At 40.2% G+C, this 15,974-nt stretch overlaps 1 protein-coding gene across 2 annotated transcripts in view; it reads right to left on the reverse strand.

Moving 5' to 3' along the window:
* The window catches only part of ITPR2 (inositol 1,4,5-trisphosphate receptor type 2), a 584,772-nt gene that overhangs the window by 82,907 nt on the left and 485,891 nt on the right, over positions 1–15,974 (reverse strand). For both annotated transcript variants that reach the window (XM_005902445.3, XM_070371231.1), the window contains 2 exons: positions 14,641–14,836; positions 10,089–10,181 (listed from right to left, as the gene is read on the reverse strand). In XM_005902445.3, coding sequence (XP_005902507.2) covers positions 10,089–10,181; positions 14,641–14,836 — 289 coding nt within the window. The remainder of the gene's footprint in view (positions 1–10,088; positions 10,182–14,640; positions 14,837–15,974) is intronic.

Below are 15,974 nucleotides of genomic sequence, written 5' to 3' on the forward strand. Positions count from 1 at the left end.
AGGAGGGGAAGCTTGTGGTGGCAGCTGTCAGAGCAGCAGAAGAGACAAGCAAGGCAGAGAAGACAGAGAGAAAGCTCAGTGTGCAAAGTGCTTGGCTAGGTCCCAGTGCCTGGTGGTGGTGATGGCAAGAGGCATGTGAAGAAAACAGTTAGAAACATGTAAAAGAGGTAAAGGAAATTTTGAAGAGAAATATGGTTTTCCAGCAGTGCCATCTTGTGTAGTATGTCTTATGCTACTTTGCCACGGTTAGACTTTCAAATAATTTTCTATCTAGTGGCATTTATTTATCTAATCAGCAACTGCCTGATCATACGACACCAGTGTTTACTAAAGACTTATTACATGTGGGTTAATCAGTTCACAGAAGCTACAGGAAAGTGCGCCCATTTCTCCCCAATAATTGAGAAGTGAGGTTATTTGTTCTTTGGGAGGTGAGCCAGTACAATCCACACGCAACTCACGTGATTAGCCATTGTGAAGTAAAATAGATTGGCCGCCAACACATGAGGAGAACTGGCTTCCTGTGTGACATGCAAACAAAGGCAGAGTGCCCAGGTCAGGGTCAATGCCAGCAAAAGCCCAGTCCACTCACTTCATAACTAGTGCATAAGCATGCTGATTTCACATAGCAGGCTCTGTGAGTGTGGATAATAAGTTTCTACCTTTATGAGATGGATCTATTCACGATTTGTTGAGCCAAGCTCCCAGGCATTCAGGCTGAGAGCCAGGCCCTGAGTCATGGTGAACTCACCTAAGTAAATGCCACCTGGTGGAGACTTACCTACATAACCAGCTGGCTTTCCCCATGCCAAGCCTGCCTCATTTCACTTCATCAAGAGCCCCTGGGCTAGGCACTGGAAATATAGGTGAGAAGATGAAAGTGTTGCAACCCCCAGGAAACTCATGGTCCTCTAGGAAACACAGGTCAGCATACAAACAAAGGCAAGGCCTGGGTACCAAGGAAGCAGGATAGATATGCATCTCATGGGCTGGGCGTCACGGACAGCATCCTAGAGAAGGTGGCACCTGGGTTGACTACTGAAAGAGGGGCATCCTTCGTCAATAAGATGAATGAAGACATACCAGGCACATAAAATGGGATGAGCAAAGGCAAACAGGCATGAAAGTATCTGGAGTGTTTGCGGAATGACACATGGATTGGGATGGCTGGGCTTTGGGACTGCCCTAGTGGTTCAGTGGTTAAGACTCCGTACGGTCAATGGAAGGGATGTGGTTTCCATTCCTGATTGCAGAGCTAAGATTAACATGCTGCTAGTGCAGCCCACCCCCCAAAAAACATAGCAGACCAGGAATGGCTGGGCCTTTGGGGTATACAGATGAATATGGGAGCTGTAAGAAGAGAAGCAGGTAGGGGCCAGATTACTGCAAGAATCATACACCTAGGTGAAGGGTTTAAACTTTATCCAGAAAGCTATGAGGAGGCACTGGAGAATTTCATACAGAAGGAAGGTGATTTACCATCTAGTTGGCAAAATAGTATGAGATAAAACATGGACTTAAATAACCAGACAAATTAACACATGATAAAAGCTACACGAGTGGCACAAAGAGATCAAAACAGAGTGAGAACTTTTAATAATAAGGATAATGAGAGGGGAGCCCTTTTAATTAATGCAGATACTGAGTTTGCCGTGACTATTCAATAGAGTAAGACAGCAGGAGATTGGCATTTCACAAGGCATGGACAGAGAGCCCCAGAGTTAAGAAAAAAAAAAATTTGCTTAAAAATGAATAGCAGTATGTAGAGGAGTGTAAGATATGGCTGGAGATAAACTGGGAGCTCTCTGAAAGCTCTAAGGAGTTTGGATTTTAGCTGGCAGGCAATGGAGGATTGTGGCGATCTTAAGTTGGGGTAGGGGAGAAACTATTCAAAGCAGTGATTTCTGACAAGTGGTCTTAGCAGTGATATAGTGGGTGAACTGAAGAGGAGAGAATGACTAGATGTAGGAAGACCACTTAGGAGGCAGTTGCAATAATTCAGGCATGAAGTGCTATGAGTCTGAATTGGAGTAATGGCTGTGAGAATAAACAGGATGAAAGAACAGGAACTAGGGGGACTTGATAGGAAGGAGATGGCAATGCTAAGCACCAGACTGAAGCTTCCAGCCAGCGGTCACTTGGGAAAGGATGGTCTCATTAAACACAGAAACAGAAACTTTGGGAGGAGGAATTGGATGCTTGTGTTTTGATGAAGACAAGGGAAGAATCTAAGAGGATCTTTGTTTATGGGATATGAAAATGAGAAAACATTTTAAAAGGTTAGAGAGGACAAGAGAGCTATGATGTACTGTGATTCAAAATTAAGGAAGACACTAATTTAAAGATGAAGAGAATAACAAAAAACATCAAAATTACACAAGGGTCAAAGGCAAGGAGAAAGAAGAAAAGGTCACTGGATTTAACAATTAGGTCATCAGGAAACAATAGGGAGATGGCAAATAGTGGAAGAGAGGAGAGTTGATTCAGAAATTGAAGGAGAGAGTGTACATCAATTGTTTTTAGAGAAAAAGTTGGTACTGCAAGGGAAGAGATTAACAGGATACTAGTTTGGGGGGAGGGGAATAAGCGAATGCTAAAGAAGATTCAATTAAGACCCAAAAGTGTTTATAAGAAAAAAGAGACTAGATGGTAATAAGGAAAAGATTCCAGTTATAAGAACAATGATCGAACTAATGATGGCAAAGGGGGAATGATGAAAAACAGAGATGGTTCTAAAGGAAGTGAGAGGACATAGTTGTTTACATGCAGAAAGGAAAACTTAATGGAAATAGACTTTCACGTGGATACATTTTAAGAACTAAGTATATTCATGTAAGTAACTTAGAACACTGCTTGGCGTGTATTTAGGGTGTAATAAATTCTAGGTATCATAATTAGCAATCTTATTGATAGATGGCTGTCAAATCTCATGCAAAGCTATAGTTTTAATACAATCAACAAATTCTGTACTTGAATAATATGAGGTTAAATTATCCTCATTTTCAGTTTAGTAGTATTATGAAGGATTTTTTAAAATTCCTAATAGGAATGTTTCATATGAGAAAAGAAATAAAAATATATCCTATTGACTCTGAAATAATTCCCCTGATCTGAGGTGTTAGTCTGTAAATTTTTTTAATACTGGACATGCTTGAATAAGAGTGTTTACTAATGCCATTTTTCTGCTGTAACAATTATTTCTTTTTTATGGTTTCTTGGAAAGCAACAGATTGCCATTGAGATATATTTGAAACTATGAGTACAATTGAGAACTTCATGTGTGTTGGCCTTGAACTTTAATCACAATCAACTCAATATGGAATTGCTGATTTAAAAAAACTATTAGGGAAAAAAAAATGAAAACATTGGACACCCAGTAGGAAGACAAAATGTAAAGCAATATAAAGACTGACTGGTTTCTGCTATTCATCAGTCTTTTTTATTACAGTAAAATACCAGAATATATTCAATGTGAATAACCCATAGATGTTGGACATCTGTTAACTTCCTCTTTTTCCTGTCTATTCAAATGATTTGAACTTAGAAAATAATTACAATATATGTCATATATAGGGCTTCCTTGGTGGCTCAGGAGTAAGGAATCTGCCTGCAATGCAGGAGCTGCAGGAGATGTGAGTCGTTTCCTAGGTCAGGAGGATTCCCTGGAGGAGAGCATGGCAACCCACTCCAGTATTCTTGCCTGGAAAATTTCATGGACAGAGGGGACTGGCAGGCCACAGTCCATAGGTTGCACAGAGTTGGACATTACTGAAGAGGCTTTAACACCCACACACGCATATTATATATATAATATGCATATGCACATGCTCAGTCATGTCCAGCTCTTGCCTCAAAAAAATCTTACTTTTTTAGAAAATCAGTTTTTTTTTTTTTTTAAAGAGAATATTTTTTTTTCCAGGAAGTCAGGGAGGTCTGCAGCAAATAAAAGGTTTTTTGTTTCTTTATTCAACCACAGTTGGTTGCCAGCTGCCACAAGGATTTGCTGCCTCTGGGACAATGACCCTACCCACGTTCGTGGAGCTTCCCCAGGAGCTGGCAGCTCAGCCTCCCACTCCCCGCGAGGCTTGTTATCATGCTTCTGTGTGTGTCCGGGTCTTTTGTAATGTGGACCTGCTGTCCACTAGGTGACAAACCAAAACCTTCACAAATGCACACTAGGGCTTGCAAATTAAAATTTCATCCTGGTCTTAAACACATAGCAAAGTTATTTTTAAATCTAAGTGACACATGCTGGACAACAAACCCCAGGTTCTAGCTTTCATTCTACTTTTGCAGTTAAACACATGTGGCCAAAATTTCAAGGTGGCCAGGGCTCCAAGATCAAATCCATTTTCAATCAAATGGATTTCATCACTTACCATGTCAAATGTAAAAAGGGCACAGAAGGAAAAGGAGATTAATACAAGCTTTCCTGTAGCTTTTAATACTCATTTAGGAATGATCCCTAATGATGAACAGCTATGGCCACCAACTCTATCTCCCACCAGCCTCTCTATCACACCTCCAGTGCTGAAATCCCTGCAGGATTCTTTCCTCCCTACTCTGGGAGCTTCCCTTGCAAAATCATACCCTGCTTTCCCTACAACTTCTAGCTCAGGTCCAGCCTAAAAAAATGGAGACTCTGCCCCTGGGGTGCTATGCCTGGAAGAACTGTCCCCATCTGTCCATAGGGAAACAGGAAGTTCTGTTCTCTGTATAATGTAGTAGGTAAAAGTGACGGGTTATAGTGGTATTGTGGGAAATCTTTTATTCATGTGCATTCAGAGCTATAATATAAACCAGTATCCAAACAGGATTTATGACAGAACAGGGTTTCTCAGTCTTAATACTATTGACATTTGTGCTGTGTTCAGTTGTGCCCAACTCTTTGCGACCACATGGATTGGAGCTACCAGGCTCCTCTGTCCATGGAATTTTCCAGGCAAGAAAGAATACTGGATTGGGTTGCCATTTCCTCTTCTAGAGGATCTTCCTGACCCAGGGATCGAACCCACTTCTGCTGCATCTTCTGCACTGGCAGATGGATTGTTTACCACTGTACATTGGCACAGGGGGCTGGAAAATTCTTTGCTGTGGGGACTGTCTTGCGCATTGCAGGATACTTAGTAGCATCTCTGGTCCCTACCCTCTAAATGCCAGTAGGACTCTTCCCAGAGTCATGGCCACCAGAAATGTCTCCAGACATTGCCAAGCATCCTCAGGCCAGGGGGACAGGTGAGAGCATTAACTCCAGTTGATAAACACATAAGAGAGAAGATTTATTTTTTAAGAAATTGCCTCAGAAGACAATATGCATAAAGAAAATCTAAGCACTCTTAGGGGAAAGGCAATATGGTAGGCAGAATTATAACAATCTCTAAATTTTGGCTAGGAAATAAATAATTTGTAGAGATTAATCCTTTAATTAGGAGGTGATAAAATTTAGAAGGCTGGAACATAGGCCTTGAATCAGAGATCTAAATTGATTTACTAGCTGTGATCTTACTGAATGGCTCTGTCCTTCAGTGTTTCTACCTATAATATGAGGATAGTTAGTAGCATTTTTCTATCCTTGAACATGCCTCAAGGCCTTCATTTATGCAGTTCCCTGAGTCTAGATGGCTTTTTCTTCCTCTTGGCCTGACTGGCCCCCTTTATCCTCCAAATCTCAGTGTAAATAATCCCTCCTCAGAAGGGCTTCTCTGATTGTCAACAGCCAGGCTCTCTTGTGATTACCTATCATAGCACCATACATAGTTCCATATTTTGCAACTTTGCTTCCCTCACTATTTTATAAATTCCATAATGTCCAGGATTATCTTTTATTCAATGGCTGGCCCATAATAGAGACTCAACAAATGTTGTTGTATGGATAAATGAATGAATACACAAGGTTTTCATAATTATTAATATATCACTGTCATCACAGAGGATCTGTACTGATTTGGCTTAATTTCTAATTTACAAAAACACTTCATTGTGTTAAATGTTAAGGTCAAAATATCACATTTAGTGAGAATATGTGAAACAATGACACCAGAATACCTGGCTGAGCATCTACAACAAGGCCTGGGGAACTGACAAAAGCCTGAAATTCGCAGACTTGCACAGAGCTGGACAGCCACATCCTGGGATGTGTGCGCCCATGTATGACCTGGAGGACCTCATTCTTGGCAAGTGGGCTCCCACGGCTCTCACACTGCACCTTAGAGCTTCTGGATGCTGAGTGGTGGACAAGCACCACTGATGCTCAGCTGCTGTGCTGGGTCAGCCTCCCTTATAAACTCTGGCAGGAGGAACACCAGTTTCTTTGTTGGTTTACTGACAAACCAATATTTTCCTCTTAAAATCAAACCACTGTTTCAGTATATTTGTTTTTTAAAAAAGGAAAAAAAAATTTTTTTTTTCCTTTTCATAAAGGGAATTAACCTTGAATACTCACTGGAAGGACTGATACTGAAACTGAAGTTCTAATAATTAGGCTATCTGATGCAAACAGCCCAATCATTGGAAAAGACCCTGATGCTGGGAAAGATTGAAGGCAGAAGGAGAAGAGGGCAACAGAGGATGAGATGGTTGGATGGCATCACATTCTATGGACATGAACTTGGGCAAACTCTGAGAAATGGTGAGGGATAGAGAGATGTGGCCTGCTGCAGTCCATGAGGTCACAAAGAGCTGGACACGACTTGGCAACTGAATAGCAACAGTAACAAGGCAGGAATACTACTGGCATTTAGAGGGTAGGGACCAGAGATGCTACTAAGTATCCTGCAATGCGCAAGACAGTCCCCACAGCAAAGAATTTTCCAGCCCCCTGTGCCAATGTACAGTGGTAAACAATCCATCTGCCAGTGCAGAAGATGCAGCAGAAGTGGGTTCGATCCCTGGGTCAGGAAGATCCTCTAGAAGAGGAAATGGCAACCCAAGCCAGTATTCTTTCTTGCCTGGCCACTCTACTTGAGATCATGTTGTTAAAATACTTTTGCTAACAAGAAAGTAAATTTTTTAACATACTTGTTTTCGTATTCGGTCAAGGAGAAAGAACGTTGAATTGAAGAAGTAACAAGTACTTAAGACAATAAATTGATGTTCAAGGTAGCCGAAAGATCCCAAGAGCGATTTAAATTTAGCCAGCTACTTAAACTAGGTCTACATCTTTGAAATAGCTGTCTGTGATTTTTTTGAATCATGGATAATGGCAAGAGAAGAGAAACATCTACAGACCTGAACTTGATATTATGATAAACTCTGCAAACTATGACAAGTAAGATTAATGCTGATTCCCCCAGATAAGGGATGTCATTTAAAGGATAATGTGGGAAGGAGTCAGGATCAAAAGAAAGACAATATGGGTTCTGACTAACCTCAAATTGAGAATACTGGCAGATTTTACGTATCCAGGCTTTGGCAAGGAGGCATTAAGAAGTAGCCTCATGTCATATATTTTTTTTTAAAGACAGAGGAACATGGGCTAAATGGTAGTTTATTTAAGACAGATTTCTTTGTGGGTGAATGATGCACAAAACGTGCCTACAACAATCTGAAAGTTTGTTTTCAGTGGCTGCATGCCAAGGACTCTGTTCTTAGCATTGTCTCCATGTAACATTTCTAGCACCTTCTGTGAAAATCTTCTAGAGGCTGGCAAAATTTATTCTGTTAAGAGCCACAAGACAAATATTTTAGGCCTTGTGGGTTACATATAGTCTCCAATGCATCTTTTTCTTTAAAGGAAAAAAAAAACTTTAATGCAAATAAGTTTAACAAAAGCTACATATTAAATATGAAACTTTAAGACTGTCGTTAAAAATACTCATTCTCTTTTTGCTGAGTTAACTTTCCCTCTTATTTTATTTATATGCCATTCTAAAGACACATAACAATATTTGAGACTATAAATAAAGTCAATGAATTCAGTTGCAAACATTCTTAGCCTGAGAGCTGTACAGAAACAAGTGACATTTGACATGTTTTTTTCTCAGATTTCCCCATGGGCCAAGTTTGCTAACCCCTGTTTTAGAGCTTATCAGACTTGACGATGACACGAGAGAGAATGAATATACTGCTTAACAGAATCACGATTCATTAGGACACCATGAGCTCATGGCACGTGAGCACTGGAAGGGACCTGAAACCTAGAGACCATCTGGTCAAGACGCCCCTCCTCTATTCACAGGGAAAACTGGGACAGCCTGGGGCTATGGGTTGGCAGAAATATATAAATATAAATGCATGGTTTTATACTTGAAATCCCAAACTCCCAATTACGTGACCACAGAATAGGCATTTATGGCTTGATAGCTGAACCACTGAAGAACAGCATTTTAACTGAGAGTCAGTCAAATATGGGTCAAGAGTGTGGTGTGACTGCAAATTGCACTATCCTGAAAATCATCACCCCATTCAACCTCTTGCCTTGGAGTGTTACATGACGAGTCATGGCCATAATACATAGGCAAGAATGAAGAGATTGGAGGTGTACAAGCCTGAGGAGGCATGTAATGGGATTTCAGCAACTGCAGAGCACAGTAAAGCTACACAAAGAGAGAACAAACTGGTTTGTGGTTTATAGGCCTGAACTGGGTACCCAGGAGGTCAGGGAGAAAAGAAGTCCGAGTGGTCTCTGCTCACAGTGCCTAGAGCTGCTGGCACTTGGGAATGGAACATACACGTGCGTGCTTGCTCAGCCATGTCTGACTCTTTACGACACTATGGACTGTAGCCCACCAGGCTTCTGTGTTCATGGGATTTTCCAGGCACAAATACTAGAGTGAGTTGACATGCTTTCCTCCAGGGGATCTTCCCAACCCAGGGACCTGCCCTCCTTCAGGGGATCTTCCCATCCCAGGGATCAAACCTGCATCTCCTGTATCTCCTGCACTGGCAGGCGGATTCTTTACGACTGAGCCACCTTCAAAGCACAATGGAACATATGAATGTGTTTAACTCGCCCTTTAGGTCATAGAGAATGAAACATTCAGTCAGTAGAAGGGATTGTTCGTTTTTGTTGGGCTTCAAGCAATAGTGCGACATCATATGGTAAGAAGCAACTTGGGGAAAAATCCTCTATTGTTATGACTAAACAATGTCCTTCTGGATGGAAGGGAGGAAATCCATCCTTATGCTGTGTTTAACTCTTGCTTCCCTCACTTTCTCTGAGTCCAATTTTGCCTTTTGTATATATCACAGAGATTAAATCCATTCCTTTTTTATATATAGAACTCTTGAAATATCTAAACACTTCCTAAATCTCTGCTGCTTCTGGAAATAGATCACTAATTCCTTCTACAATTCATTAAATTTCACATATGCCCTAGTTTCCAAATTCCTGCCACATCCTAAGAGGACAATGTACAGTTTAAAAAATTTTTTGTATGTATGGTTACATTTGTTCCTTGCAGGCAAGAAAATATCATAAGCCTTATCTATCTATCTATCTATATATCTATCTATTACCTCCTTATCTCCCTGCCTGCCTCCCTTCCTTCCTTCCTCTCTTTTAGGACAAGCCATCTGAACAAAATCTAGGAAATTTACATAATATATACAAGACCTAAATCTAGAAAGCGACAGGTCAGGAATTATAACCAAGCCTTTTGAGTTCTAAACCCATGCTTTTCCATTCTTTGTTAATGGATGGATTCTTTTGTTAAAGGTAATACACTCTTAGTGAAAGGCTAAACAGTGGAAAGGGTCTTGCTTAGTGCAGTATGGTTTTGCAATATAGTAACAGCATTTTTAGCAGTATGTACCACAGAGTAAATCTGAAAAATTCTCATGATTAGAAATTATATAAAGAACAGGGTGAGAATACAAAATGTTGGATATGAGAATCCTTTCTCTAGTTTGAAACTTTTAGGTTCTTTTACCCTCCATTCTATTTCAACTCACCATGAAATTTTCAGAGCAACTTTCTAACTTCAGGGGAATCTTCCCAACCCTGGGGTTGAACCCTGGTCTCCTGCATTGCAGGTGGATTCTTTATCGAATGAGCCATCAGGGAAGCCTCAAGCTGTAATAACTTTAATCAACTAAACATAACTTCAGAATCATTGAGTTCGTGCTGTCCTGGAGCCCCTTTTACAAACCTGTATTTGAAGCTGGTATTGTAGGTGAGCAGTTGTCCTTTTCGCACGTACTCAGGATTGAAGTTAAAGTCATCGTAGGAACTGCATTGCTACCTGAGAACATATAGCAGAGACAGGGTAAAGAGGTGAATATACAAGTGACAAGAAGTGAGCATAAATTACAAAGGCACACACATAAAAGGCACTATTACTCCAAATTAGCTGCCTTCCTAAAGGTTTTGGTTAAGTTAGTGTGGAACTCTGAATACAGTTTTGCCTACTGAAGCAATTTTATAAATAGAGAATAGGTTCTTGGACCAACCCACTAAAAGCCTTTTCTGTCTTTTTAAAGTGGCTGAGATAAAGTATTAATAATTCTGTAGGCGCTAACCACCCTGTATAACAAGTTTCCCACGGCCAAATGCATTCAGGGCTGTGACTTGGAAATGCCAGCAACACGGTCCCCCAGGGTCATTGGCACCCCCATGAGCTCTCAGCCACTGATGCCCATGGCTGGAGGTGGCAGCTCCAACTGTAAAATGTGGGCTCCTGGGCACAGGGCATAAAGTATCTCAAGGAAGTGAGAATCATCTGCCAGATCCCTTTCCGGATCTTCGTTTTTGTCCTTAGTCCCCAAGGATCCATCTGCTTGCTGGCTTACCACCTACCTCCCTGGCCCAGATGTAACAGAAAATAGCAACCTTCTTCTCCACATAAAAAAGTTTCACATAGTTTGCTGTTAGTAACAAAGTGAAGAGGTTCATTCCTCTCAAACCCATTTATTTTCCTTGATGAAGCCATCAAGGAAAGTCCAGAAGATACAGGGAGAGGATTTGGTTCACTTTTTTTTTTTTTTCCCCTTTAAGCACATTTTGTTTATTGTCTTCTTGGTTGTTTAACCATTAAGTTGTATCTAACTCTTTGTGACCCCATGGACTGTAGCCTGCCAGGCTCCTCTGTCCAGGGGATTTCCCAGGCAAGAATGCTGGAGTGGGCTGCCATTTCCTCTTCCATCCGTTCATTTTCATACACTGAAAAAATAATCAAGTGCATTTCAGGGCAGCACCCCCACAAGGTTAGCCTGGTTGTTTAATGAGGAGAGGGTGGAAATGGAGAATGGTGGCTGGAGTTCGGTCATGTGATGAGGAGAGGGACTAGGCCTGGGTCTGCTGCTGACACAAGCCCTGGAGATGAGAGAGCTGGGGTCTATGAGGAAGGAGGTCGCCGATTTCACCTCTGTCTCTCCCCGCACCCTGACTGGGGCAGCTTGGCAGGTATATCACTGGTGTAGTGTGAGTCAGGTGGTCAGAGAAAGAGAGGTGAGGTTCCTGAGTGTCCCTTATAGCCATTCCCTTAAATTAGTAAATATTTACTCACTTTGTGCTAGGCTCTGAGGGCTCAGAGTTGGGGCCTTGAAGAACCCACATTAGGGAACACAGAGACATACAGACATAGTTATAGCTGAATAAAGGAAGTGAAGTACAGGTGAAGTGAAGGAGTACATCAGGAGAGGGAGAAGGGAATTCTAAAAAGGAAAATACAAAGCTTTTCAGAAAAAGATCCATCTCGAGGAGATAGGATTTACATAGGTAGAGAGCAAAGGTTGCAGTTCCGGGAACAAGCTGTTATGAAAAGGGGCACCGCAAAGGCACAGACGAGGCAGAGCTTCCAGGCTAAGGATTTTAAACAAAGCATTCCACAGCCAGCCCAGGATCCAGCAAGGTTCTGAATGCATAAGACACAGAACCAGAGCCATGGTTGCAATGAATGACATGGACGAGCAGAAGAGAGGATGCCATCTGAAGCCATCTGGGAAGTTTCTACAGTTTTCTGGGAAAAGGAAAGGAGGTTGAGAGATAGGAGGCCAGCGCTGAGGAGAGGGAAGAGGGATAGCAGGGGAGACTCCGGACCCTCCACCTGGCAACACCACTTTCTCTCCAACTCCTTGGGCTCACCTAACATGTGGATTCCCCTGAACACTGTCAGATGGAGCCTCCTGCACCTAGAGAGTCAGATTCTACTGGTGCCAAAGGTGGGATCTGCATTGTGCTGAATTCCCAAGGCCATTGGCAAATTATCGGTCCCCTGTTCTCCCACGTGCCTGTGATGCTCCTGTCATTCACTCTAGAATCTCAACCTCCTCTTTGCTCCCTGACTCTTCACATTCCCTGAAGGGTTGTGTATTTATATACTCCCAATTTCACTTGCTCTCCAGATGTGTATCTTTGACAATTTCACTCAACTCTGGGAGAAAATAGTGTTTAATAACTGAAAGATAAACTTTATGCTATGTATCAACAGCCATAATATACAGAATTAGAAATTAAGCCAAAGCCCCATTATTTCGGCCACCTGATGTGAAGAACTGACTCATTGGAAAAGACCCTGGTGCTGGGAAAGATTACGGGCAGGAGAAGGGGGAGACAGAGGATAAGATGGTTGGATGTCATCACCAACTCAATGGACATGATTTTGAGCAAACTTTGGGAGTTAGTGAAGGACAGGGAAGCCTGGTGTGCTGCAGTCCATGGGGTCGCAAAGAGTTGGACATGACAGAGTGACTGAACAATGAACAACGTAAATATGAGTGATTTTCCAAAGAAATGGTATCACATACACACACTCTCTATGAAACAAAAAGCTCTCAGTCTTTGAAGAATCAAAAGTTTAACTTAGTTAGCTGGTTTTCAGTGCTAGATTTGTATAGCATTTACAAATGCTTTATCTAACAGTTTTCATATAAACGTATAATTATTTTTAGTGATGATCTTGACATTTTAGTTTCAGTGCTACTTATTTTGTAAAAAAAAGACATAAAAGACTTTAAAATATAATATTTCTAAGGAAAATATATCCATAATATAATGACACTAACCTACTTTTAAAACAACACAATTAAAATTATTTACTACAAGATTCATAAAACAATAATGACTATATACATTTGAATCCAGAAATTATGATGCCCAAGGGTCAGGCTTCCTGGACTTCCCTGGTGGCTCAGAGGTTAAAGCATCTGCCTGCAAAGCGGGAGACCTGGGTTCGATCCCTCGGTTGGGAAGATCCCCTGGAGAAGGAAATGGCTACCCACTCTAGTATTCTTGCCTGGAGAATCCCATGGACAGAGGAGCCTGCTGGGCTACAGTCCACGGGGTCACAAAGAGTCGGACACAACTGAACAACTTCACTCAAGGGTCAGACTTACTCTGTATTGAATAAATCAATATGATTAAGCCTAGTAAATACTTAAGACAAAGATTTTTGAGAATAGGAATTCACAGTTTAGTACAAGTGGAGTTTTGGGTGTATTTGTACAGATGAGGTTTTCCTATAAATATTTATACCTGTAAATCTCTGGATAAAGAAACATTTAAGGAAGAACAAGAAAGGTCATAGCAGAAAATGTACAATGTGGCTGTGAACAAAGACTACTACCTAGGTCTGAAATTCAGTCTCAAGTTTAATAACTTTCAACTTATGTATATGATGTTTCTATTCTACGCTTTGATCACTTAGACTCTAATAGATTTAAATGCCACTTAATTACCCCATATTTTAAAAGCACCACTAATTCAATCCTGCTTTTAAATTTGATGGTTTGAAGAAAGAGAGTGTTATTTTATGGCTTCCCTTCCCTGCAATCCACAGGCAGTGGAATCACCCAGAGAAACTGTTAGCAAAGTGCAGTAACTATGACGTCCATCTAGCAAAACAGGAGAGTGAAACGAGAGTAAGAATGAAATTTAACCAAAACAACAAATGTAGGCAAAAGGGAAAAAAGAAATCATCAGGGAAAATAATAAATAAAAAATCCAAAGTAAGACAGAAAGAATCACCCCTCACATCTCAAGAATCACAGTGAGTATAAATGGGGCATGGCTAACCAGTCAGACAACAAAAATAAATATCACACAGAAATTCTGACAGCCACAGACTCATGGACAGTCTTAATTCTGACAGTATTAATGACAATACTTTGAGCATTTATACTTTCCAATTATTCAAGTATAATATAATGTACTGTAAGAAAAATGTATGAAATAATGGTTGTGAATGATGCTGGATATTCTTGGGAGAGATAGCCCACAATGGGAAAAAGAGGAGGAAAGAAGGAAAAGAATCTCAAAGCAGTTACCCTGAATTGAAATTGTCAACTGTCTCCTGGAGTACAGTCAACAACTGTTGAAACTTCTGTTCTGAGACTGAGCTTATGTGATGCTTCTTGTACAAAGATTTTCCTACATAGTATACACTGTCAGCTAACATACAGCCTATGGGTATTTCACACTCATGAGCTCTTAGTGAATAAGAAAATGTTTTCAAAGCAATGAAAGAAAACATTGCCTCCATTAGTGTTTATCTGTGATCCTCTTAACAAGCTATGTACAAGCTGTGCGTGTTCAGTCACTATGTCCAACTCTTTGCCATCCCATGGATTGCAGCCCACCAGGATCCTCTGTCCATGGGGTTTCCTAGGCAAGAGTGCTGGAGTTGGTTGTCATTTCTTTCTCTAGGGATCATTGCAACCCAGGGATCAAACCTGCGAGTTCTGTAAGGATATTAACTGCATTACCTGTGACGGGAGTTCTGTTTTTCAGCCTATCCACCTCCATAGTGAAGTCATCCTTCAGAAAAAGGAACCCAATAATGGAAAACAGGTAGACAAGGATGAGGGCAAGAACTGCAGTTAGAATAATGGACCGGCCGTTCCGTGTGACACTTTTTATGACATTGAGCAGGGTCTCTTCTCTATATACCAAATCAAAAAGCTACAGGAAAAAAAAAGAAAAGAAAACAAAAGCAGGGAAAAAAATACAATGAAGCAACAAATACCAGGGTAATCACAAATACAAATGCAGCCATTTCAGTTTATCCATGAGAGAATAACAATATAAATAAGACCTTAAAAATGAACCAAGATAGGCATTTCTTCTCTAGTTGGAATGTATTAATAAACTGCTTTTCAATAAAGATAACTCTAACATAATATATAATGTGCATCTGTTGATTTCCTAACCAACAAAATATCAATTTTTTAAGACATGGAAATAGCACAGAAAATTCAAATTTGAATTTAGAATTATAATATTATAAGTAATCAACTTAGCTGCTTATTCCCTCTTTTTAATCTTTCTAATATTCTGCAGTTGCCTCTGGAATAAGTAAAATAGCTAATGTGAAAATGCTGAATTATGTTCACCTACGTGATGAATAATTGACAGATTCATTCAATGTATTGTTTAATTAAGGGATTAGAGGTGAGATGACAAGAATTCAATTTTATGAGCCCACTATAATATTAATAGAAAAAGTATGCAATTTAAAAATATTTGAGATGTGTAAACATCTTTCTTAGTTAAACAGGTAGAATGAGGGCAAAATCTATTACTTTAGTATATACTTGTGGAAACAAAAGTCTAATACACAGTGCTAATTCATTTCCTCTAATGAGTTACTATCTATTTTGTATTTAGTAGTAGAAAATCTATGCTCTAATTAAGAACCTAGGTATGTGTTTGCTATCTGTTGTCAACATTAAGGAAAATTTTACTTATTGTTATAATGTTGAAATTAAACATCAGAAAGTACCTGTTTATTATCAAAAGCTAGTTAAAAGCAATAAATTAACAGTTACTTTAAAGAAGGCATTAATAGCAGTATAGAAATGAATAGTATTTTTAACACTGGAATAATTGGCTTTGTCTTCTACTACCTGTGGGCAATGATTAGAATTTCTGAACTGGTTTAGATTATCAGTGTCACTCATCCTTCAGAAACACCAGGGTTTTGTACACTGTTTTTCTAAGTGCTGAGGCTCATATGGTGACTTACCAATTTAACTGCAGCTGTGCAAATAATTGCTGTAAAGATATTAACTTGTTTGCTCACTTTAAGACACTGATATTT

This window comes from Bos mutus, chromosome 5 (genome assembly GCF_027580195.1).
Source record: "Bos mutus isolate GX-2022 chromosome 5, NWIPB_WYAK_1.1, whole genome shotgun sequence".
Classification (NCBI taxonomy): Eukaryota; Metazoa; Chordata; class Mammalia; order Artiodactyla; family Bovidae; genus Bos; species Bos mutus.